At 35.3% G+C, this 26,174-nt stretch overlaps 1 protein-coding gene across 6 annotated transcripts in view; it reads left to right on the top strand.

Annotated features, from left to right (window-relative positions):
* The first annotated feature begins 2,045 nt into the window (after positions 1 to 2,045).
* The window catches only part of LOC113230074 (low-density lipoprotein receptor-like), a 242,864-nt gene continuing 218,735 nt past the window's right edge, over positions 2,046 to 26,174 (top strand). For 3 of the 6 annotated variants that reach the window (XM_026463814.1, XM_026463813.1, XM_026463811.1), the window contains exons 1-2: positions 2,049 to 2,440; positions 14,018 to 14,140. In XM_026463814.1, the coding sequence (XP_026319599.1) occupies positions 2,305 to 2,440; positions 14,018 to 14,140 (259 nt within the window). In that variant the 5' untranslated portion in view covers positions 2,049 to 2,304. Of the gene's footprint in view, positions 2,441 to 14,017; positions 14,141 to 26,174 lie in introns of all 6 variants that reach the window. The other 3 variants (XM_026463808.1, XM_026463809.1, XM_026463812.1) reach the window with 2 other exon arrangements.

Below are 26,174 nucleotides of genomic sequence, written 5' to 3'. Positions count from 1 at the left end.
TTTATTGTAAATGTGTATGTATAATTTCTTTAACTGTCTCCGTGGTCGGTTACCTCGTTCGATTCCCAGGTCGAGAGGAATATTTGTATGGCTTATATTTATTTCTTTATTTGGTTGTAATTTGCGGTTGTCTTCGTGTGTGTCCATGGCACCCGTGAAACCGGGTTTGCTTAGTGCCGGGCTATGCTTGTTATATTATTATTAATATGTGTAACAATCGCGAAAGCCTAAGAACGCGATATTTTTTTTTTGTAAGTAAACAATAGTTATTTGTTAAGAATACGCTCGCGTATCGATAATTACTTCTTAGTGTTTAGTCTTTTCATGCATCGATGACATGCTTACAATAAATAATACTTGACACGGTGGAGAAACAATTTGCCAATTGGCGTAAGGTACAGACGCACAGCTGGAAAGGCTTCGCTTGATACGTTTGTCGTGCGCGGAGGCTCCTTTCGTGCACCCCCTTTTAATTATTAATTTGTAGTTATTCCATAACTTTTTGTTTAGTGAATTGTAAATTCTTACGAAAATAAAGTTTCTTACACCCGAAAGATTATCAATATTTATTGTTATTATACATAATGTATAATTAAATTGACTTCACAATTTTAATTTGAAAAATGGGCTTGTCTAAAGGGTTATTTGTCTTATGTCATAGACTCCTTTGCCTATCTAATAAACATTGTTAAAATTACATTTTAATGTGCCAATCGTGTCACATTTTATAAGTTTATTTTTAGAGCAGTCACCACATTACAAAAAATAATAATGCCTGCATCACATTGAATGAAAAACAGATACCTGTTAATTTTATTTTATTTCATCGTTTAAAAATTCTGGGGTACAGAGCTCAAAATAAAATTTTGCGTAATTCAATTTAACAGCTAGCCGGCTCGAAGGATCAGAAATTAAGTTATTTTGGAATACGAATAAACGGCTAAAGTACTACATAATTGAAAATTAAAGTAGCTATAAGAATAAGAACGTTTCGATAATCGTATGTACCACACACCGAATGAATTTCTTTGTGTTATTAATTTAAATCATCAAGTACATTCATAAATATTTGGTTTAATCAAACTCTATAAAAATCTCGAAACAAGCCCGTCATTGATTTGCTATTATGCACAAATAAATAAGGAACGCTCTTAACGTACATTACCCGAACGAAACGAATTAACCTTTGCTTTGTGATAGCGTAGTAAAAGAGTTATTTCAGGGTCCTATCCCGCTATCTGCTCGACGCAGTCCGAACGGATTGCGAAGTTTGGGATTACAGTTTGTTCGGTTAGTAGCGAATGGTGTTCGCAACTTGTTCGGGTATGCTGTCTTATCTCTTTGCGTAGTGGACGTGCGTAACTGCCGCCACGCCCCCCGCGTCGTCTTCGCAGGAGGCTGCGCGCGCATTCCCATTCCCATAAGGGTCTGATCATATGAATTGATCTTTCTACGATAACGACGATCTTAACAATTTGCTCTACAGTGTATACATATACTGAGCCTGGCCTAAATTTACTTGATGTATATACGAAAGGCATTTAGCCTATTTTTTAAATTAATTTATTTTCTTCGTTGTTTGCTTGTACTGTGGTAAGTTACCGTTGTATATGAAATCGTAAGAATAGGTAAAAGTTTATAATTTGTTTACCCTTAGCCCTTGAAAATGCACCAAGTCCAGTAGCGTCTGAGGGAGAACCGGGTAATGTCACAATCGCGCGCTTTTTTTATGGGCCTGTGGAATGAGCTCTTCGGAGTGCCTGCCGCCGGCCGATCCATATGATTAAGTACCTAACATTTTGAAATTTAATTATTAAGAAAATGAATTATTAATTTTAATAAAAAAAATATATTCGTCTTCCTATAAAAAGCAACTACTGTCAAATATTATTTACGTTATGATGCTGCATACATGTGGCCGTTCCCTTATGAAGTGACGTTCGGGAGATGCGTTGGAAAAATCTCTAGCTAGAATCAGCAGCGCAGCGCCACGGTTCGGTCGCCGAAATCAAACAAACGTCACGCGTGCGCACCACGCGCCATCTAGCGGCGCGCCCGGCGACCACTCACCTGCCGCGCGCCCTCGTCATCCCGCGACATTCTCCGTCGCGCTCGCACCAAAGTCACGTAAAAATAACCTCAAAACAGCTCCGACGGACCAATGACAAAAATATTGTCCTTCGATCATTAAACTAACAGTGACAGAAACTATTAACGCATGTGCTGAACGTGACGTAATTGCAGCATCAATAAATTCTTAATCCACAGTGATATTGTCAAAATCGAAAGTTTGCGAAGGACAAGATGATCAATTTGGTGGGCTGTCGTCGGGCAGCCCCCGAAAATAGTGGCATAATGTGGTGGTGTATTTTATTCTGTGTTGTAAACATTAAAATATTTGGAGTATTTGCTGCAAACACCACTGGAGTTTCACACGGCAGTAAGTATAAATATACGTTTTATTTACGTTTTCTTTTTTGAAACTATAAATTATTTACTTTAAGTACATTTAATTAATTCCGCGTGATATTTTTGCAATTATAATGATTTTCGTTACGTATTGTAACGAATAAAAAAATACGACCTTAAAATTTCCATGACAATGTAGTAAATGGCAACAATACAAATAGCAAATCACCTATAAGATGGAAATACCTCTTACTTTACAAGGTACTAATTGGCTTATTTTTATTAACTCGAAACTGGTTTGTTACGGCAACTATGCACGTGGTTCCAATACATAACGCATATATGTGCAGTTGTTGACAATGTTTGGAAAATGATAGAGGAATCAAAATCAGATACGATAACAGGAAAAATGCAAGTCACCTTCTAAGTACTCCCATAAGTGGCAATGGAATATGGATAATAGAATTATAATGGCTATCTATACTCCAATAAGAAAATTGAAACATTATTGGCTTATAGCCATGCTATAAGCCAATAATGAAGTGTAAGAGAAAATAAGCATAATATATGCTTATTTTCTCTTACACTTCAATTTAATAAAAACACTAATGAAATATAATTATGGCACTTTCTCCTATTTAAAAAGCTAGTAATGTAATAAGATTGAACATAATTTTGAATTGCCTCAAATATTTCAATTTGGAATACAATATTATTGCCCAAATAACTTAGTTTTTATAATACGAACTTGTTTTATGTAACAAATGACCGTGTATTTGATCGTAAACATCTGTTTTGCATTAATTCACGGGTTCGCGTCGACGTGAATTGTAAATATAATTGTGCAAACTTGGTATCGGCTGCCAGAGTTCCAGTTCTTTAAAGAAAAGTAAACAACATTACGCCAACGGCTTTAATTTATAATAAAAACATAGATTTTTCTGTTTTATTATTTTAATGTTATGAAATTTATCTTATAACACCTTCTTAGACTATGGTCCAGAGCGACTTTTAGAACAGGTAGTGACATTAAAACAAGAAACTCAATTAGGAAAACAATTAATTGTGTGGTCATACCTACCACGCTCATGCCTCACTCATGTAAAAATACATAATGCGTCATTGTAATTTACTCATAACTCCTTAGCTTGTCATATAACAGATCAATTTGTTACCTACGTGTGTGTTCGCAATTAACCATGCGATATCCATGCATTTGGTATAAGTTTACTAACGCCGTACAATATATTTATTACACCCATGGCATGTATCATGTGCCAAGTTACATAAATAGATCGTATAAACATATCTACGGCGACTTTAGAAATAATATTTTTCTGAATCAGTGCAAAGTTCAATACTGTGGCGAGAAGCCAATAATGCAGTAAAGATACTTTTATTTTTTTGTAATGAAATAAGATAATATTACAAATTATCGGAAAACTGATAAAAAACCTAATGATTTTTATCAATGCGAATAAAACAAAGGTTCGCACAAACAATCACGGCGTCAAAAGGTAGATAAAACAATTACAAGTTTATAATATATGCATGATTAGATTTGGTGTCTAAAGTAGACTATAGATGTTAGTTGTACAAAAAGCTTTAGTTGCAAATTTGGTAGCTGTCCGAATCGAAAGCACTTAGTTTTGACTGTCTCAATTTTGGCCTCCCACAGCTGACGCGACGACCATAAAAGTCCGCTGATGAAAAGAGCACAATCCCATTGTGATAGCTATAAAACGGGCTTTGTGCCCGAAGGAGGCGTCATTATGTGAAAAATGAAAAACGAATCGCACTTGTCATATTCAGCCCCATTTTATTAGAGACAACCTCTGGCTTTGTGAATTTGTCGATTGATTCATAGAATTTTTATTACCGCAGACGCTTTCGTTTCTACCGAGGAAATAAAATCAACGAAGTTTTTTTGAGCGAAATAATAACGGTACATTTTGGTATCCTTTTGGAAGATTAAAGAATAACAAATGGCTCGCTAAGATATTTGTCAAAAGCAGTGAAGCTGCAATTTAAATAATATTGGCGAAAATTCGCTACTTGCAAAAGTGTTTTATATAAGATTGGAGTGTGGCACCAGCTGCACAAAATTTTGTAGCGAAGGGACAAGTGTTGATTAGACAAGGAAGAGTCGGAACTTTTTGTATTCGTTTATTACAAAAGAGCAAAAGTCAGCAGACAGCCAAAATACGGGCACGAAATATTTAATGAACAATGGAGATTATTCAATAGCAACAAGAAGCAATGTACGTAGACGTGAATTTACTTTAGGGCATATTTTCCTGTTTATCTAGCTCACATTACGTATAACGAAAGCCAATTTTTCCTTTTCCCGACGGCATCCAATATCATCGCAACAGTCAGCCCATCGCCGTCCATTACTGAGGTGACGCGCGATGAGGGTTTCCGAACTGCTTGTTTCTAGCAAATACGCAATAACGTATGTCGTAAACACTAAAAGCTCATAAAATTGATGCAGAATAAAATGGAATGAAATACATTGTCAATTATGAAGCAAAAGCGATAAAAAAGTTAAATTTCGTTGAAACCAAAATTGGTAAACCAATATTTCAAGTCGTCCGCAATAGAATATCTAGAATATGTTCAGAGTCCAATTAATGTAATCTCAAAATTTTGTATTCATGTCCTCTTGCTTTGCATGGAGTTGTTATAATTGTATAGCGAGTCTTCAATTAAATGCAAGCAGCTTGTGCTCGAAGTTTGTTTTGTGAGAGTAGTTCTGACTAAATGTGCATAGTACAGAATTCACTTGCCTTGTTTCGAACTTGTTGAACGAAGTTCAGTATTCACTCCAAGGATTAGTTATAGAAGATTGTGTGTTTGACATTTGACACGACTGCAGAAAAATGTTATTTTATATTTCAATAGGTGTCCGAGTCTTTTTAATTTAATTATTAAGTGGTTTACTTCGTTTGAATGATAACCGCTTAATTAGATCAGCTGCCAAGACCAATGCGACACTTAACGTCGACCTCAATTCTGTATTGGACCGTTGTCATTAAGCCTTACTGCTGCCCTACGCTGATGATATAGATAGACAGTCGTTCGATAAACGAGGGTTAGATCGGGAATACTGGAAACCATTTCGCCATCTGGCACTCGATTTTAAGCTCTTGACACATGACGCCTTAGTTCGGGTTTTGTCCGTGTCCAAATTCACTATAAGCCACTTGTTCCTTGGGTCGGCAATTGGTTTCGAGCGGGTATTAATTGTAACTGCTTCGGATATTGAAGTGACCATATCCCAATCGACGTTAGTATTGGTTTGATATGTCCTTGTTGTTCAATATATAATTTTTTTTAAATTTATTACAATTATGTTTAAAACGTAGTAAATTTATTGTGTTAGTTATTCGTGTTATGTTCTAATTATCGCTATTGTTATTCTATGTGTATAGCAGAACTTATGTTAAAGTTTCATTTCAAAGTTATGCATTTCGACTAATTATCTTACTAATTCTCCCACATATTTGTCTTCGAAGCATGTTGTAGTCAATTAAGACGATTTAATTGTAACAAAGCCTAAGTTTGGCACTTTCTACCCTAATTTCGTAGTTCAACAATCCCAGAAATGTGAGCATTTACTCCATTATATTTAATAGCGTTACCTTCTGTATGTAACTTTTAACATTTATCAAAGTGGCAGCACCTGCTTTTATAATAAATGGTAACATTGTTTATTTCTTTCGCAACAATTGCGTGTTAAAATATGCTTTTTTATCCTTAACTTTTAAATGTGAAGTGTGTTGTTTTTTTATTTAATTTGCATTAAGTCACGTACCACTAACGACTACTGCTGGTTTATATTTTATCAAATTTTATTTTAAACAAAGAAGTTTTAACTACTTTATGTCTAACATTTAACAAGAGAATTATTTATTGTTTGCAACGGTTTGTAAGACTTACTGTGATCTCTTGTTAAAATTGTGTGCACGTTCCTGTTTATGGCGTGCCCGCAAATCTGGCGTGAAAAGTTAGCACATTAACAGAGCTGGAAAAAGTCAAAGATGAGAAAAGTTGACGTCGACTTCACCGTATAGATATTAATTGTGTAGCGTTATGTTACGACTTCATTTCTTCAGAGGTATTAAGAAAAGGGAGATGTCAGGAATGTCAGGCGTTTAAAGAAAATTCGTCTGTACCAATTTATGCACCTAAACCTGGCTTTTACAAAAATGTTATTTTATCGTTGGTTAACATTTGACACGTTCCCACCTCATATATTGCAATAGGTGTTTTTCAGTTTAACTGAAAATGCAGACATTCCGAAAAGGAGCAACTAACGAGAATAGTTAAACGGACCTGTAATTTGCATACAAATTGGCTTTCTGGGATAAACGCTCCATTTGTATTCAAACACAGGATCCCGGCTCTGTGTCTGAAGAGCATTTATTCAGTTCAGGATTTGAATCTCCCGCACTATCAACGAGTCATCGATGTCTTAACGGATCGGACTTCATTTGCAAAAGCAACGTAACAAGAAATATATAATTGCAGCTTTATATTAACATGTGGTCACTTTCATAATATTCTCAAGAGAAAAATACATGCATAATTGGTCTGATATGAACGAACTCTATTAGAGGTATGTAACTGCATCAGTAAAATTCTTATTTAACAGGACTAGAATTACCATTCGAAACTTTAATGCTCTTGTTGTCTTGTAAAATAAATATACGATTCTTTATAATTAGCATAATGATACTGCGTTGTTCTTACTCAAGACCTCAAGTGTCAGATAGCATAATGGCGGTTTTGTCACTTGATCCTGATAGATCGTAAAAAGACAATACTGCTCGATATGAGTCGCGAGGTGAATAGCGCGTGACATGGTTCGGGCAATATAGTAGAAAAATGATTTTGGAGAAGTCAGATTTGAGTAAGGAGAGACTTTCTTTGTGGATCACGAACACAGAGATTTTATTTCCCAATATCATTTTGAGCACGTGATCTGGTCACTCATTATGTCACATCTTTATTGTGTAGCCTCAACGTAGCTGTGGTTTAAGAATATAATATTTCTCCTGTATTTGTGTTACTTGTCTATTTATATCTTATGTTTTCCCTTTGTTTTCGCTCTTTCTCTTTTTTCTTAACATCGTATTTAAATTTTCTTTTTATGTTACAAATTCCCCGTTTCAGAGACGAAAGTCAAAATCTTTGTCAGTGATTGAAACGGTAATCGCTTATAGCCAAGAATAAACTATATATAATATACATTTGTAATGAGTTGGTAAATCCTGTTTAAAAGTAAAGTAGATGGTAGATCTGTCTAATAAAGAAAATGGACACAAATAGTGTGTTCTGCCTGTCCTGTCCTTAAATTTTATAAATTAAGGCTGGTCACAGGAGGCGAAGCGGGAAAAACAGTTCAGCTAGATCAAATGGTTTACGTGTTTGCTATTAAATAAAGGTTTTACAAAAAATATATGATACATCTAAGGATAGTGTCTAAAGAATGTGCTAATTGGTTACATGATAGGATTTTCTTCAGCCGATCATTTAAAATCCTGAAAACAATTTAAAATGAAAGTCTAAAACGAATTATTTACTAATAAAATATCTAACTTTACACATAATTTTCTATGGAGATATTTTTCTTTAAGTACTACAGAGAATCTGCTAAATTTTGGTTTTCAACTGTAGTCCTGTAGTTATTAAATCGACATTTATCCCAAATTTTGAAAATTGCCCAGCAGTTTAATGGCGCTAGCCCCGTCAGGCCCCATCTGGCGCTTGTCGACGTCAGATCTGTGTCAAATTTTCTCCGTCTATTTTTATTTTATTCATATTAATTTTCAGCGCGCGGGTTGCGGTCCCCCACCTCACCTCCTAAAATATAGGCAAACGTTGAAACTCGCCTTAAGTAATTCAAAATTCATCATACCACATACATATATTAAAAAAAAATAGGCACTTTATTTAGATTTCTGTGGATCGAACCACCGTGCTTAAATAAAGCTTTTTGACAACCTGGACTGAAATAGTGTTTCCAAAACATGGCAATTTTACACTGTGTGGAAATTTTTAGAATATGTTTCAGTGTAATTAAGAACTTTAAAGTGACAACCACTCAAAGTGCAAACCCTTATCTACATGAAAAGCGCTTGCTTTGGTAGGAAAATCAGTTGGTTTGCTTGAAAAAACAAATTACGCCATTTAGATCCGAAAAATAATTTCATTTTCTATTGGTAAGAAAATTTCATGTTTTTTCGCATCCTACTTCATCATGTTCATCATTCATCATGTTGGATTGTATATCAAACTTTGCTTTGGAGTAGCAAACCACATTTGAATACGACAGCTGCTTTTGAAATGAGTACATTTCATTGCAATTATCGTATTTTGCTATTGAACTTTTCTCTACTTTTATTGCATTAATAGAAGGAAATAGAAATGTAAATAAACATGGAGGAAAGATTAAGGAACCTAATAATAAGGAAAGTGATATTAAGCAGTATGATAAAGCACGTGCGCATTTAGATTTCTGTATAGTAGGTCGCTATCTATACCCTCCTGGGACGTCTCTGTAGATTTCACGTAAAAGTAACTTTAACACTTGTCCAATATTTCAAACGTACATCTTCATAAGACTTATGATATGAATAAGCGGTCTATTTTATTATTATTAATATATATTATTAACAAAATTTATTAATAAATATAACACTTTTCTCCGTAATAATTCGCAAACATAATTTTTTTCATGGGTACAATAACTAAAGAAGTCATAATTTTCTGTTTGAAATCGTGACTGATTTTATGAATCGAATATTTCATAGGTCCAGGAAAACGTTGTAGCCCTGTTTCACCACAACATTCGCCAAACATTTGTATTTTTGAGATACTTTTTTATCAGTTTTTTTAAAAGTGCTTTTATTAGTAAAAACTAATAGGGAGCCGCGTAATACCTTTTTTTAATGAGTTGTCTAAGTTTACGTCTTTTTCTACGGAAAGCGTATTTTTATTCTCATTTGAGTTTACCTTGTTGCTTTTTTTTAATAAAACCAAATTAAATCTGGGCCCAGAATTTCAGAGCCGTCAGGAAAACGACGTAAACTGACATAATACACCAATTTGCCGGGCCAGCTCCCCTAGCTCGAGCGATTTGCTCTCAATGAGACAGACACGAGGGTTCTCCACACAGATTGGATGTCAGCAAGACCCGTCAGCCGTCACCACACGCCCGTTTTACAAACAAGGGCCCTTCGGCTAATGCAATGAAATTAAATTAGTGTCCCTTTCAGTGACACTTGGCTGCAAGCAGCTGACGACTCCGGGGCTACTTGAGAGTTGTTTGACGTGAACTCGAATTCCACCTAAAGTTTCAAGTTTGTGTCAGGGCTATTAGGATGTAACAAGTGTAGTGCCTATAATGATTGCTCTTTGCATTGCTAATATCTGAGTGAGTGACGGTGAGAGGTAAAGAACCTTAAGTGCCCAATAGTAATTATATCTACAGAGCGTTTTAAAGAGAATGATGCTCTTAACTAGACATTTAAAATCAATCTTAAGATTTAAAATAGGAACGTCGTCGATAGGACTTAACGCATTTTTCTATTGCGTGATTTTTGGAATTTCAAAGTAATGTTTCTAAAAACACCTAAATTTTAAAATGTGGGTTTAAGGTGCTTATCTCTCACATGTAGATATAAATTCTTGAAATAGTCGGGTTTATTGACTTTGCAATTCTTCAATTCTAAATAAAAGGAACAGGAAAACAGTTAAGTATGTGTTTGTTTCCAGGAATTCCGGGTGATTTATTGTGTAGTTGAAGATTGTAAAAATAATGGAATGTTAAAAGTAAACAAATAAAACGTCGCATTTTGATACGGCATCCCGTGTGGCTTAGTTGAAAAGATTTCCAATAAAAGTTTGCTTGTACACAACTCCTCTCAATATATTTACATTGCTTTAAGTGTTTTGAAAAGTTCTTTTAACATATCCACAGTATACCTATTTGATTCAATGGAGAATATAAGCTATATTGACTTATGTTTACAATTTCATGCTGCAATAAAACAAGACTCACGGCTTTAGTAGCTAATGAAAGAAAATTGCTATAAAGCTATTATTAAATTTGTGTTACATAATAGTATAAGACAAATATGGTAACTCCATACAAACGTAGCAGGGCTGTTTCTATGTGTGCGCGCCTGTCGCGTGTCGTATACAAACATACACGTTCGCATAATTTCGCGATGCACTCGCGTTGTATAGCGCTGGTCGTCTCACGCGCGTTTCTTTACTATGCGAATGTGTGCGTCCGTACATGACGCGCGGCAGACGTACACACATAAGTTGCCCTGCTGCGTTTGAATGGAGTTACCATACTTGTGTTATGAAAGTGGAGAATATTCATTCACGGTTTGTGTGTATCTTACATTTGTAATTTCTTACATATTATTATTAATTATTGTTAAGAATAGCCGCTCTTGTCTGTTACTACTGTTACTACTGTGTACTGTTAACTTGGTACAATATTAAATGTTGTATTACAACGGTATAAAGATCGATCTTTATCGATTTTATTTATCGATTTGTTCGAATAAACACAAATTTCTAAATAATAATAATAAGAAAGTAGTAATAAAAAACATTATGATGTTCAATATGAATAAGAATAATATAGAATTTTTTTTTATCGATTGAAGCGTTCTTGCAGTAATGTTGTCCTCAAACGTTTCTATTATACTAATTAATGAACATGACTTCGCATTATTGTCGTGAGTTACGCACTTCAAAAAGTTGTTTAAATGTTCTGTATGCTTGCGTTGAGGATTATGTCGTAATCGAACTGAAATGTTTCAGAAGCGAAAGACACTTTTACGAGTAAGGCTTCCATTAAAGCTACAGCTTGCGGCGCTTTTGCTTTATTCGCTTTTATAGACATGAAAACTACATTTCTCAGTGCGCGATAGAGTGTAAATCATAGCTACGACCGAAACTTCCATACAGAATTGGTTCTTCGAAAATATTACCGCATAAATCAAACGAGTGGACTCGAAGTATAGTCTCCTCGATTGTATTGACTATTCTGATCCTCGTGTCCATAACGTAATGGGCTTATAAAGGCCGTGAGGATCATGGAAATGTATGTCGAATGGTTATTCTTCGACAATAGGCCCAAATGAGTTATGCGCTAAGTTTCCCAGATTTCCCAGGGAGAAAAGATTTCCTTTTATTGTATGTTCAGCTGTAGTCAATATATTTCTACAGAAGCTTGACACATATTTGCTTAAAATATTGACATATTTAATGTGCCACTATATGTTAGTATAGGGAAAAATATTAGGATGAAAAAGGTGTGTGTGGTCTGATGTATGCGTTTTGGTCATTTTGGCTGCTTTTCAAGAATAATCGCCCAAAGTAATATTTAAATTTTTGACTTGTTTCATTACGCAGCGTTATTCACAATGAGCTAAATTATATTGTGATTGAATCGAGTTTTAAAACAATTAATAAATATTGGGTCGGAATAAGATTCGTCCGCTTTGCTCGTCAGACACACCTTGGTTTTGTTTTTACACCAACTCATTGAGTTAGGTATTTTTGAGATAGGTCGCTGTTCTGGAAAGCCATCGATGTATGTATAACATTTTGTGTGGAACTGCTGTTTTGTAGTAAAGTTTTGCTTATAGACGAGTACTATCATCCCTCAAGTTTTTCGAATCATCTAAATTTAATATATATTAAAATAACTTCTATTTTTAATGACCATTCTTTGATTTAAATAAAAATGCTTCGTAAATGGTTTATTCAAATTAATTTATTACCTGTATTTACTACTTTAATTATTATGATTGTCATATCTGCATATTAACATTATTAGGTTTACCACCAAGCAATAAATAATGAAAAGGTAATAACATAAAATAACGACAATCATTTGCTTATGAATCGCTTTTTATTTATCATTATCGGTTCATTATCAGTATTATAACGGCATATTATTATTTTATAATATTGATACTTGCGTATAATATGCATTGTTGTAATATAATATGATTAGTTCGATACCTCCAATGAATACAATGCAACTCTATTTTTGGTCTTTTTACGTTATTTTTATAAACAGCCATATTTATTTATTAATATTATGCTCCCCGAATTTTGTGAAAAAAAGAAACAAAAAATAAAATTAAAAAAAAAACAACAAAAACAATTTTGAGATAAAGATAGAAAATATGTAAAGAAACAAAAACCAAAATAGAAACATAACAGGTCTAAAAGTTGGCGTAGTATTCATTGGAGATATTGAGTTATTTTTATCAATGGTGGTATTCAATTACCTGTGTATGTGAATAATTAAAAGAGTATACACGAGGACATCATTTTTTGCCAATTCACTTGATTGACTTATTTAGCTTATTTCTTCCTTACAGATTACTTTTATAAAATAATAAAATGTTATGAAATATACTGAACATTTCGTTTGCACCATAGCTAGCACGTCCCGCCAAAAGCGTAGTGCTCATCCCCACATCTTTGATGCTAGACTTGGATAGACTGCGCATATGTAAGGTTCGTTCCTTTCTCGAACCTGCAAGTGGAACGGACCTCTGCGCTACGACATGGGGATCTTCGTGAAGCGAAAAAGGCTGGCAATACATAGCCAATTTCTGCTGTCTTGCAAATATCCATAAGCCACGCTGACCACGTTCCAACAAGTGGATCGTTTACTCGTTTGCTCTTACTTTTACATAAAAAAACACGTTTGTCTCGTGTAAACGAAAATGAAAAGTTATTTTTTCTTGTCGTATCGATGGCAGACACTATACATAGTGGCCCAGACCTCAGTCACATCGACCGGGTACTAGTAGCCGCCAGTAAATTGTCAAGCGTGCAGGTGTCAGGGCACGCACGGCACGATGTGAGTCCCAAAATAATTCAGGTTAGCAGCATCCGAAAACCCACACCTGAGCATATTGTCCTCTCTTCGACCAATCCGAGTCCAAAGCCTATTTAAAGACTTACAGATTGGCCGTAGCAATTCGTGTCCGGGAGGAAGACTCAAAAGGCGGGACAAAGGTAGATGGTACTCTTTCGAGCCAACGGTTGCACCTCGCCTGAGCTGGCTCAATGCTCAGAGAATCGACACATTTAACTAAACTTTTCTAAAAGTGCACAAATTTTGTAACTGGAAAATTGACATCCTTCTTCTTTTAAGTGCTATGGCTCCATCGAAACAATTTCGCCTATGTCAAGTAAGAATGACTATGTACGGAAGTTTTGTAAAAATATGACTTCTACTACTTCTTTATAAAGTTACAACCCCATCGATCACGGACGACAAATAAATTTGAATCGAGCTGTCAGAATTTGACAGTGACATTCGGTCCTGTTGTTAATGACAATTAAAGAGACAGTTGCACTAATCTTAAATTTAAGTTTAGTACGTCATTGTGTGATTCGACATCAGTACCTATGTTCGGATTCTTGACTACAATGAACCCTTAAAGTTTTATTATACGCTTAATAGAATAGGTTCTAAATAAACTAAATGAATTATTCTAGGTAAAAGTAAAAGTTGAACATTAATTAACTTCTGTAACTTTGTTTTTCTTTTCAGACGTTTGTTCCCTGAAGCAGTTTCAATGTGGGAATGGAAAGTGTATACCGCTATCCTGGGTGTGTGAGGGCGAGGACGACTGCGGTGACAATTCGGATGAGGACATTGATGAATGCAAAAAAGGTAAGTGCTAAAGAACCCATACTATCTTTTATATATTTTAGCACACGGTATCTTTTATGTTTAATTCATTTAAAAAGTGTATGTCAAATTCATCGTTGAACCGTGCACCCACGTAGACCGGGTTGCGTATATGGCTGTCCGTATACAGTACGTCCCCCAAGGAGAGACGAGGTAGGTACGCTTTTCTAAGGGGCTAAACAACTGAAATACCGTACCCAGTATGTCCGCTCAAAGCGACGAATTAGATACGCCTTTCCATCTACCGTATAAGTTTATATTATTATTATATTACTATTAAAAACCCATATTTAGTACGTCCAATAGGGGATGAATTAGGTACGGCTTTTCGTAAGAAACGCTCGTAAGAAAGCGTCTCTAGCGTGTAGCCATTATGTACAGTCAGCCCCAAAAGTAGATGAACAGATGTTTTTTATACCTTAATATAAATAATAATAACAATTTATCGTTTAGGCCATGAGAGTGGCGAGAGTCTAAATTCGGATAACTATCAGAAATAATACTTCTATACATTTTTTCTGAATATAATAAAAGTATGTTGTAAAACAAATTGAAGAGGTTTCAAAATACGTACTTCCCATGAGCTATGAGTACCAGGACACCAAAATAAATTCCTTGGCATTATCCGTAACACCCAGACTAAAGCCAATTTAAGTAAAGAAATCCACTATATAGCACTACCCAAAACATCTAGACTGAAACCAATTTAGTAAATTCTCTTCCCGACCTACTGGAAATCAAAACGGGAACTGTAAAACTAGAATCCACAATGCTAAATGAAAAATGAAACTAACTGTAAAAAGAAATACCAGCATAATATTTTCATCACAATATATATTTGTTCGTGTTATTGAAGGAATGAATGAAATATGCTTTATTGCACATAAAATTACAGTGGCAACACAGGACACTAAAGTATACAAATAGAAGTTAATGTACAACAGGCAGCGGTAATCTTAGGTTAGAATTTGGGGTATATGCAAAAGAGTTGGAACTAGAGACTCTCTACATAAATACATTACATAAGAAATAGTAATAAAAACATATATGTAGATAAAATACTGATAAACATATAGCTAATATTAATACATAACAATAAATATAATATCAACAATGGGTATAGATATATAAATATCAAATTTTTATGTACTTTTGAAGAGAAAAAATAAAATAAAATATAAATACAGGAAATAAAGAAAAGACGAAACTTAGAAGTTAAGGAAGTGTCCTTGACACGTTGTTTGAAGGAATCGAGAGAAGGGGATCGTTGAATAAATTGAGGAACAGAATTCCACAGTCTGCTTGCAGACACGGTAAAAGAGTTGGAATAAAAGTTGGAGGTATGAGAAAGTTGCAGATGTGTTTAGTACAATGTAGACAAATGGAAAGTAAAACGTTCCATAAGGTAAGAAGGCGTCAAGGAATATAATAGACATGAGTAAAAAAGCGAAATTAGTAATATGAAGCTATTTTTGAAACCGATGGTAACTATACTGATTACTTATTAGTGGTCTTAAAGATAGCATATTACAAAAGCAAGAAATGGACGAAAGTATCGAATAACAAAATCATAAGTTATGTTAATTTGTAATCCATATAATTTACTACATGACTAAATTACATTATTATCAATATTATAGAGAGTTTCTTATAAATAACCTAATAAGCAACGTGGCTTACAATATAAATGTATTTATTTTGTCTCTTAATCTTAATTTCAGTTTTTAAAGTGCCGTTAAGGAGTTGATGAATGTTGTCGGCTCAAAATCATGAAAAAAAGTATTTTTTTTTTTACACGAAGTTTCAAAACGTGTTCTTTAAGAAGGAGTCAGAATCCTAAGAATACTTAAGAGGTCTTTACACTTATCGAAATGAAATCGGCTTGTGTCGGTTTGAAAAAGCTTAAAGTTGATTAAGAGTGAAAAATATATAGGTACGTTTCTTCTGGAATGAGGCGCGACGTACGTCGTCAATATCGTCTTTTTAGCTCTTATTGCATAGAAATAAAACCTTTTCTGCTTGAGTTGATCTCAAGCCGATTCCGCGTCAATAAGTGTGGTGATTCACTTATAAAACAAGGGTTGCGAATAATTAGCTAATTATTGTTTAAAATATTCAATTAACGCTACAGTAAATGTTCATTTCAGGAACTTTGAAATTGCCTAACTCATTACGTACGTAAAGTTGACAGACCTAATGAGAGCTCTACCAAAAAGGTCGATTTATAAATGAATTCGTCCAATTTATATGAGTTTCTAATTTGTAAAACTTTTTGAATACCTATGGAATTCGTATCTGGAATTGCTTCATTAAGAAACCAAATGCCAAACAATGATAAGTGATTGAACTGTAGCTCGATTCGTTATTGAGAAGCAATAATTTTTACTACCTCAGTGGCCGAACGGTTACCATGCTGAACTGCCACGCAGAGGTCTCGAGTTCGATTCCTGTGCCGGGACAAATATTTGTATGGCCTACACTTATTTCTCCTGAGTTTGAGTGAAATTTGTGGTTGTCTATGTGTGTATCTAGGGCACCCGCGATCCAGGGTTTCCCTAGTGAGGGGCTATAGTTATAGAGATGGTAAGTACTTGCTTTACATAATTCAGTTCATTGCTATAATCATTTCAGCCGAATGACGTCCACTGCTGGACAACGACCGATCTTACGCTGCTTGCACATTCTTTCATTTATTTTTAAATTTTGAATACACGCAATGTGATGGTATTTATTGTAGACAAATTCCCACCTGCAAGGGCAGCAAAGAGGACTACGGCCTATGTACTCTCTTAAGATGGCTATCAGTATATAGCTTGTTATATTGTAGTAAGGTCTAAAGGTCCATAAGGCCCATTACCTACAAATCGAAGTTGTGTTGAACTTGGAGCAACCAATTTTAACAAAATACATTGTTTTACTAAGGCGGTAAGTAGGTTGTATGTTGCTAACTCGGTAACGTTTAAACCGTCTCGCCTCCTACTCGGCCATTAAGTATTTTCTTTGTGACATAAACTTAGCGCTCGTTTAACACATGACGTTTTCCATACCTTTGGGAGAAAGCAGCACATTTTTTGTAGTTTTCCACAGTATGTAATAATCGTAAGTCGGTAATATATTTGTCTCTAGATGTCGAGGAAAATAACAATTTTTTAAACAAGCGCTTCACTCACAATCTTTCCGGTAATCGATTTCGATAAAACTTTGCAAATAGATGCAATTCCACGAACTTTTAAGGTCGGTTTTTTTTTGGTACTTTGTACTGAGATTATGATTTATGAGTATATATTACATATATACGTGTTATAACTCCTGTTTAATGATGTGGCAGGCAATGACTACATAGCTAATACACGTTCGATTACTTTATGCTTTTGGCCGAAATAGAATAATGTATTTGTTATACAAATAATAAATGATTAGTATTGACAATGTGTATATATGTATAGGGCGCACTATAAGTTTCCAGAACTAGTCACTTACATAAACAATACTTAAAAAGTAATTAAAACATTTGAAAATGGAAGACTTTGGCTGTAGATACAGTATGTTTCATCTGACTGTCACTTGTTTTTACATTGTGGCGTCATTTTAGAAATCCGTTGTGTACATCATCATGGATTTAACTCGTGAAAATTTTCGTAGCATGATTTTCTACGACTTTAAGTGTAATGTAACTGCTCAGCGGAGCTTCGCTCGGCTTCAAACTGGTTTTGGCGATGAAGCACCATACAAGACAACTATTTATAACTGGTTTGCACAATTCAAACGCAGTCGTGTGAATCTCAGTGACGAATTTCGTGGTGGTCGCCCGTCCACTTCTGTGAACAAAACAAAAACATCGATGCTGTGCGCCGTATGATCAAAACAGACAGGCATGTGACATACCATGAGATTCGGGCATCTTTAGGCAAAGGCATGAGTCAAATACAATCAATACTACACAAACATTTGGGTGTGAAAAAGCTGTGCTCATGATGGATCCCACACAATTTGACTGGGGCTAAAAAAACGGATCGCATCACTTGGTGCAATGCCATACTTACCAGATTCAACGAAGGGGCGTCAAATTTGGTGTGGGACATAGTAACAGGTGACGAAACATGGATTTATAGTTACGATCCCAAAACAAAGCAGCAATCAAGCGTATGGGTCCTTCAAAATGAGCCGAAACCAACCAAAGTGGCGTGCGTGCATATTGCCTCTAAACGGATGATTGCTTCTTTTTTTAATAAAATTGGACACGTGACGACTGTCTGTTGCTTTGGATAATCATTGTACCGTGAATAGTGATTGGTACACGACCATTTGTTTGCTGGAAGTTATTGACAAACTCCGTAAAAATAACCGTAAACGCCGTATCATCTTGCACCACGATAATGCCAGTTCTCACACGGCGAGAGACAAATAAATTTTATAAGGTGAACAACGTTGACCTTATGAACCATCCCGCGCACAGTCCCGACCTGGCACCTTGTGACTTTTATTTATTTCCAAAACTTAAGAATCAGTTACGCGGTCAACGATTTTCATCACCTGAAGAGGCCGTTGAAGAGTATGAAAAATATGTTTCAGAGTTTGTCAGGGAGGAGTGGCATAAATGTTTTCAAAATTGATTCATTCTTATGAAAAAGTGCTTTAACGGAGAATATTTTGAGAAACAATAAATTCATTTCTGACCATGTATAGTATTTTTTTCTTATTCATTCCGGAAACTTATAGTGTGCCCCACGTATTAAGGCTTGTTTTAAAAAAGCCATGATACCTAGTGACGGCACGAAAAATTCGTGCGCCATCTGATAAGAAACACGCCTGTTCATAACAGTTGCATTGCTACTCAGAGCTTTAAATCACAAAGATCTGGGGGCGCTGCCATTGTGCCCGTCACCCGGAGACATAAGCTGACAAGTCCCATGTGTTTGTAATTTCACCAGCACCCTTAGCTTTCGAAATCGAAACGCGGCCGAAATGCTTCCCTGGAAGAACTCTTTTACAAGAACCTCTTCTGCTACTAAAAAAAAGAGTACAAGATCTTTATTAATGTGTGGAAGTGAATTTGTGTAACAACATTGTAGATAACCAACCTGTAGGTAAACAACCTAAGAACGAGACGGTAGCTGCTGAATTTCCAGAGACTGCTCGAGATTTCCACGATAGACGCGCGACCTGCTTTTTGGCCCGTATCTACTCGTAGTTAACGTTACACAATTGATATAAAATTGATTACGCAGTGGCTACAAAAATTGCTTAAAAAAAAGGAAGAGGTTATGCGTTCGGCTGTATGTAGGCTATGTGTTTTCAAATTACTCCGTCATTTGTGGACCGATTTTGAAAATTCTGTTTTTGTTTGAACGGGTGCATTCTCGTGGTGGACACATTGTCACCAATTTGGAATCTGATGAGGATGGAGGATGAAATCCTCAAATTTTATTGGCATATCCGTGTATTTACCGATATCTCCATCGATTGCGGCCCAATTAGAAAATTTTTTTTTGTTTGAATGTCTATATTCCCGGGGTGGTATCATGATGCTGTTCCGGGTTCGTTTCGGCTATAACAAATTACTAATTATTTATTTATCACTTGATTGCACTTAATCATTTGTGTATTGTCTAAATTTTAGCTTATTAATATCGTCACTCCACAAGTGACGTACAGACAACGGCACATCAGACTACACATTTTTGTTCGAAAATTGCCTCCAGTGCAACGGGACAAGATACGTCAATGTGTAGCTTGATGTGCTGGCGTGTGTACATAGTATGAATACTTTCACAATGACCAGTTTGGGAAATGAACATTTCTAAATTGCTTTTGTTAAGGGTGTCCTGGTTTGTGCCCCAGAGTGAATTGCCATTATTATCTATTATTATAGACGTTCTGTAGCGGTACGTATCTATTATAATAATATCGATATTAATGGGAGCAAATACGACAAATAAGAAGGGTCCTTTTGTACAGTCAAAATCAATATGAACTTGACGATCCAACTAACCAAAAATATCTGTATATCCAAGTGGTATACGTTCAGATTCCAAATGTAAACATTTAATAAGGCAGACTGTCTTTGCTACTGGGTTGATATTGGTCTTGTTTATAACTTTTTAACAGATTTCTATTATCCACTGTTGACATGACCAAATTAGTCGAACAATAACAAATAATGCGGACACATTCCCGCACCAGGGGAACCCTGTATCGCGGGTGCCATGGACACACATATAGACAACCACAAATTACACTCAAAGTCACGGGATAAATAAATGTAAGACGTACAAATACTCCCTCCGGCCCGGGAATCGTACCCGGAAACTCTGCGTGGCAGTCCAGCATGGTAACCGTTCGGCCACGAAGTCAGTTTAGAATGCTAAACAATAATTTGTAAAAAAGGTACCTACACCGTAACGAGTTCTTAGCGTTTCGCGATTATTAAACATTGGCAATGATACTATTTTAACGGATCTAAATAGCGTATGTTTGTGTTTTCAAACAAAACAACGTTTCAGGCTCTTTATAGGTCCCATGATCACGGCTGACTGAGATAGTAAAATCCGATAAAACTTTTGTTAACTATAGAGCCAAATAATCTTTGTTTCGTAGGTAAGCAAATTGTACTTGAAATTGTCATATTGATTAAACTCAACTGCTCATTACGACCGCATGTCCCAAGCAGCAAGAGCAACTTTTTTATAACGAAAGAAACAGTTCATCTTTATGCTTTCTAAACAATACCTATACTTTCCACAACGTGACAGCAGGGCGTAGTGTAACTTTGCTAAATAGAAAAGTGACAGCCTGTACATTTTAACCTGTGGTCGTGTGTACGACAGGGGAATTCTGTATATTCGTAAGATTCCCCTAAGAAGAATGAGCAAGAAACTTTACAAGTTGCTCTTCTGAATTCTTCAGAAAAATCTGGTTTGCATTAATATTAGGCGTAACTGATTGATGGTGAAAAAATAATTTATTTCCCAAAGATTACTGCGATTGAATTTTTTCAGAAAAAATGTTTTGTTAGGGTGCAATTAACTCGAGTCGTTACTTATTCAAATAGAATAATACTTTTGGATCGGTTTTCAATATTTCATTATACGCAAAGGATATAAAATGTCAAGAAAAGTTTGAAAATTTCCAATAACGGTTGTCAATCTGCAAATAACCGATTAATTATTCGAAATGTTTAAAACTCGTCGCCTCCCCTTCAAAGATGAGATAGACATAGATAACAATCTTAATACTCCAAAACAAATAAAAAAATATAGTAATATTGTAAAGAATTTAGAATTTTCCAATAATAGTAAGTAGTGAACAATATCTGTGTATTATTAAGGAGACTGGAGACTGTTCATATTATTTGTTGCTTAGTGCCATCCTTCGTAGATATTTCATCCTTTTTGACGATCAAAATCTAATAACAAAGTATAGACATATAATGGAAATGAAACTTTCTGTATAGTTATACTTAACCAGTAATAACCGAGCATTGTTAAGCAAACCAGACTGATTGCATGCGCTCGCCTTGATTGGTATTTGGCTTCCTTTATTGGCGCGAGATGACTCGCCGCGACTCAGTGGCGCCGAACGCTAGTTTCTCAATCTGCGCATGCGTTGTTTTTATATGGCTTCATTAATTGTCTGAAATGTACATTTTACATGAATCGACCACTGTATGGGACTTGTTATTGGTATAAATTTAGTAATCCATGTAATATTTTCCATCTTGTTGCATATCAAGATGTTCTGTTACTACAGAATTACAGAATGCTTTAAAATTGAAGTAAATTAAGTAATAACGCTTTTAATAATGATTATTACTCTATCATCCATCTACACTGAGGCAGTATGTTATGTAATGCAATGTATTAATTTATTTAACCAAAGCATCTGTCTTCAAATAGTCAAAATAAAAATCAGGGACAGACAGGCCGACTGTATATTCAAAATTTAATAGCATAAGATATTATTCTAACATTTCTTGAATGAATGCCTGTCCAAGTTTTATAAAATATTTAATGATCATCGAAATAATTCTCAGAAGGAGCGTATCAATGCAAGTATCAGGTTCTCAGTGCGTTGCCATCGGCAAATAACAATCTACGTTTCGCATTCCTCATATCGTATAACATGCAGGGTTTTAGGCTTATGACGCCATCGTTCTCGGTTCATCTTTTATGAAAACCGATGACAGAGGGTACGGTAGATATGGCCAAAAAAATCGTTCGTGTTTAGTAATCAATTATCAAATGTGATCGTGACAGTTGAAACAAAATAATGTAGCGGTGCTATGGTTCGCAATTTTATTATTGTAATCATTGACCTAATTTAATGTCTTCAAGACCTCGTACCAAAAATGGGTAATACATAAGGTTCATACAACAGATTACATAAATGAGGCCTTGGTACCAACTGTCGAGTAAACTAAATATCAAGTAAATACTTCACAAACAAATATTAGCGAATATTAGCGAGTAATAACATCAAAGTCGCAAAGGATTCTAAAGTTGGCTTGGTAACTTTTGAAATAGGAGTTGATGCTCTGAAATCCGCAAGGGAAGTCATTACTCTTGCTCGTGTGATTTTCACGAGCCCTCAAATCTTTTAAGATAACATGTGATTAAAGTATTTGGTTACTTCGACTGCTAATTTGTTGACTGTACTTTATGGAATCTAGTTCAATGAAGTATTCTTAAGGCGAGGTATTTCAATGCGAGTGTATATTTTAGGAGATGAGGTATGAGGGCCGCCATTTGCGTCCCGTACCCACGCGCGCTGAAAATTTATATGAATAAAATAAAAACAGGCGGAGAAAATTTTACACAGATCCGACGTCGACAAGCGTCCGATGGCGGCTGACGGTAAACCACCGTTAAACCGCTGGGCAATTTTCAAAATTTGGGATGTATGTGAATTTAATAACTATAGGGCTACAGTTGAAAACCAAAATTTAGCAGATTCTTTGTAGTACTTAAAAAGAAATATCGCCATGTAAATTATGTGTAAAGTTATTCTTAAATAATTCGTTTTAGACTTTTATTTTAGCCACTTTTCAGAATTTTATATGATCGGGTGAAGTACATCCTATCGTGTAACACATTAGCACATTCTTTAGACCATATCCTTAGATGTATCGTATATTTTTTGTAAGATCGTTATTTAATAGAAAATACGTAAACCATTGGACCTAGCTGAACTGTTTTTCCCGCTTCTCCTCCGGTGACTCGCCTTAATTAAATAACATTTAGACAACTCCAATCGAACATATAGCTGAGTGATAACATTGACAAGTATTGCAACTTCCACTTGTTCGGTGCGTCAACGAGTCACGGTCGCTTGGAGTCTAGGGTTGTCACGTTATATAAACATCGAGTATATAAACAGAAATAGAGACGAAATAACGTAAATTCCTGGTAACTCATCAGTGACACATCACTTATAAATATCAAATCTCGTTTGCACTGAAATATAGACAGCGCCAACAACTGACCTGTGTGTACGTCTCCGTATATTCCAAAAGTATTCTGTATTTATTGTAATAAAGATAATATCTCTAATAATGGCGTGCTGTTTCATTCGGTGGTGTGGGGAAAAGTAACAAAACATCTAATTATAAAACAAACGCAATCAATTTTAATCGGTAATTAAATATTAAATATGTAATTTTGCAATTTTCGTCCATTTTAGCAAAGCTCAAGTTAACTGGTCTATTTGAAGGGAAACAATCGACGACACCCGTCAATTGTTTCGAATTCGGGCTGGCCAATCGGAGCGCAGTTGTCACAGTAATGACATGGCAGAATAGTTTTCAAACAAATTAAATGACATTTCGTCTCTATTTCTGGTTGTATACTCGACGTCACATTACTATGTTAGTAGTATCTACAGGTTGCAAAACATAATTTGTAAACATTAAGGTATTCATCACATAACCTTTGTCAAATGCACTATTTACGTATTGATATTTTTATCGGATTAGTGTTTTGATTATAGGAGTACGATCATAAATTAGGAATGAAATGCGAGTTTTTATGTACAAACCGATACTTTTATTAATGAAAACCTTGTAATCCGAAATATTATTTTATGTAATCGTTGCATAATGAGGGTTCTTAAAGTTGAGTTCCACGTTCAAGACACGAGATTTTGCCGAGTGGCCTAAGTAATAGTCACGAGATTTTAAGACCTATTTATCTTAATCATTGCATACAATACTTTCTCTACGAATAAATTAAAATAATGAAACACAACCAATTTTTTATGTATATTGTGTTAACAATCCACGACAACAAACTCAAAGTAAAGCCACACAAACCCCTATAAAACAAAAAACCAAAGAGATAGAATAGAGGTGCCCGTGATTGGCCAAGTACCGCCGGAGAAAAGGTTTTTTTCTACTCCAGTACTTTTAAGTGTCAATTATAATTTCATAAACCATATCACAAAGGCGCTCTTTTCAATACTGAACTAAAATTCTCGTCAAAAATCTCGTACCTATTACTTATTCCACTCGGTTAAACCTCGTGGCCTAAATATGACTTTAAGAATCCTCATTATGCAACAATTGCATTAAACACCGAGCGAACGCGTTCTATAATGAATGAACGCGCTGTGCAACTCGAGTGCACCGCGAGGTTAAGCGAATGTGTGCGTCGGTACACATACAAGGAGCAGCTACGTTGGAAATAGAGCATGCTTACCTAAAACGTGCCGATTAATTCTCGCCTTGAAATGGCGAAATTGTAAAGTTTGACAATAAGGCTCAACTCACACTGGCGCAGTGTGGAAGCGTGGCGACGCGTCATGATTTTCGCCTATAGTATATTCATCTCTATTTTCCCATTACTAAGGTACAAATTTGTGTTATGCAAATATGGAATCGAGTGTCGACGCGCGTTTACTTGGGCGTAGTGAGGCGTCAGACGCCGTACCATTCTGTGATACGGGCGCGCTAATGCGATCGTCGTCGCGCGTCGTTGCGCGTCGCAATGCGGTGTAGTTGAAAAACAGGACGCGACGACTTCGATTCTGAGCCAGTGAGGTGAGCCTAAGTTGGGATTTTTTAAAATTTTTCTACAACTACGCAAAGAAGCACCAATGTTTTTGTTTTTCATTTAGTTCCATTTACGAATTTTTATAATTAAAGAACTTTATTATACATTTTTCTATGAGCCCGTAATTCCATATACTAATAATTATTTATCTGGATTTCGCTTAAAAAAGACCGAATGGTATTTTGCGCTTACGAATATTAAACATAGAGTTCCGTTGTAATTTATATTGAACGACGTTTATCTTCACTTAGGTGTGTTTGGTATGAAACAGCTTAGTAATTTACATTAATGTTTACTTTGTTTAAGAGACAAGTTAATAATCAGTATTGTTAATAATAATATCAATATTTATTTTATTTGCCAAGAATTTGTATGATAAAAGCAATCAGATACTAACTACGTGTGATAATGTTATTTTACGTCGTCATTATCAACACGTGTACGTCTCACTGCTGGATACTGGTTTCGTCTAAAAAGACGGTTGCAGGCCACAGTCGGTGGACTGTGGCTCAAATGCAGGATTTTATAATGCAGTAGAAGTACTGCCAGGGAAGTTTTTTTTTTATAATATAGATACAACATTTGTATGAAGTGAAATTAATCGACGTTTCAAGAAATGTTGTTTGGCAAGCCGTGCGATTTCTTTAGTGACTTGCGACACGAATGTTTAACAACAGTTTTGTACAGAGGAAATTACAACTCATTGCGCAAGGTTTAAAAGTTAAATTTCACTATCGGAAAATAATTTCATAGAGTTAATTATGCTTCATATTTACGCATCGCTACCACTAATGAACACATATAACTCGTTGGAACACATCACAAAACCAAAGTAAACTCTCGGGAAAAGGTAATTAAAATTTCTGAAATATGTTTGGATTTTAAAATTGAAATTTTCATTTAGTGACGACATACATATGCTTCATTGCACGATTGTACACAGTAACGCTTACATTACGGCTTGGCGGCAG

This window comes from Hyposmocoma kahamanoa, unplaced genomic scaffold (assembly GCF_003589595.1).
Source record: "Hyposmocoma kahamanoa isolate Upper Pololo Valley unplaced genomic scaffold, ASM358959v1 63, whole genome shotgun sequence".
In the NCBI taxonomy this organism is placed as follows: Eukaryota; Metazoa; Arthropoda; class Insecta; order Lepidoptera; family Cosmopterigidae; genus Hyposmocoma; species Hyposmocoma kahamanoa.
The sequence above is the reverse complement of the archived record's forward strand: the minus strand, read 5'-3'. Positions and strand labels throughout refer to the sequence as shown.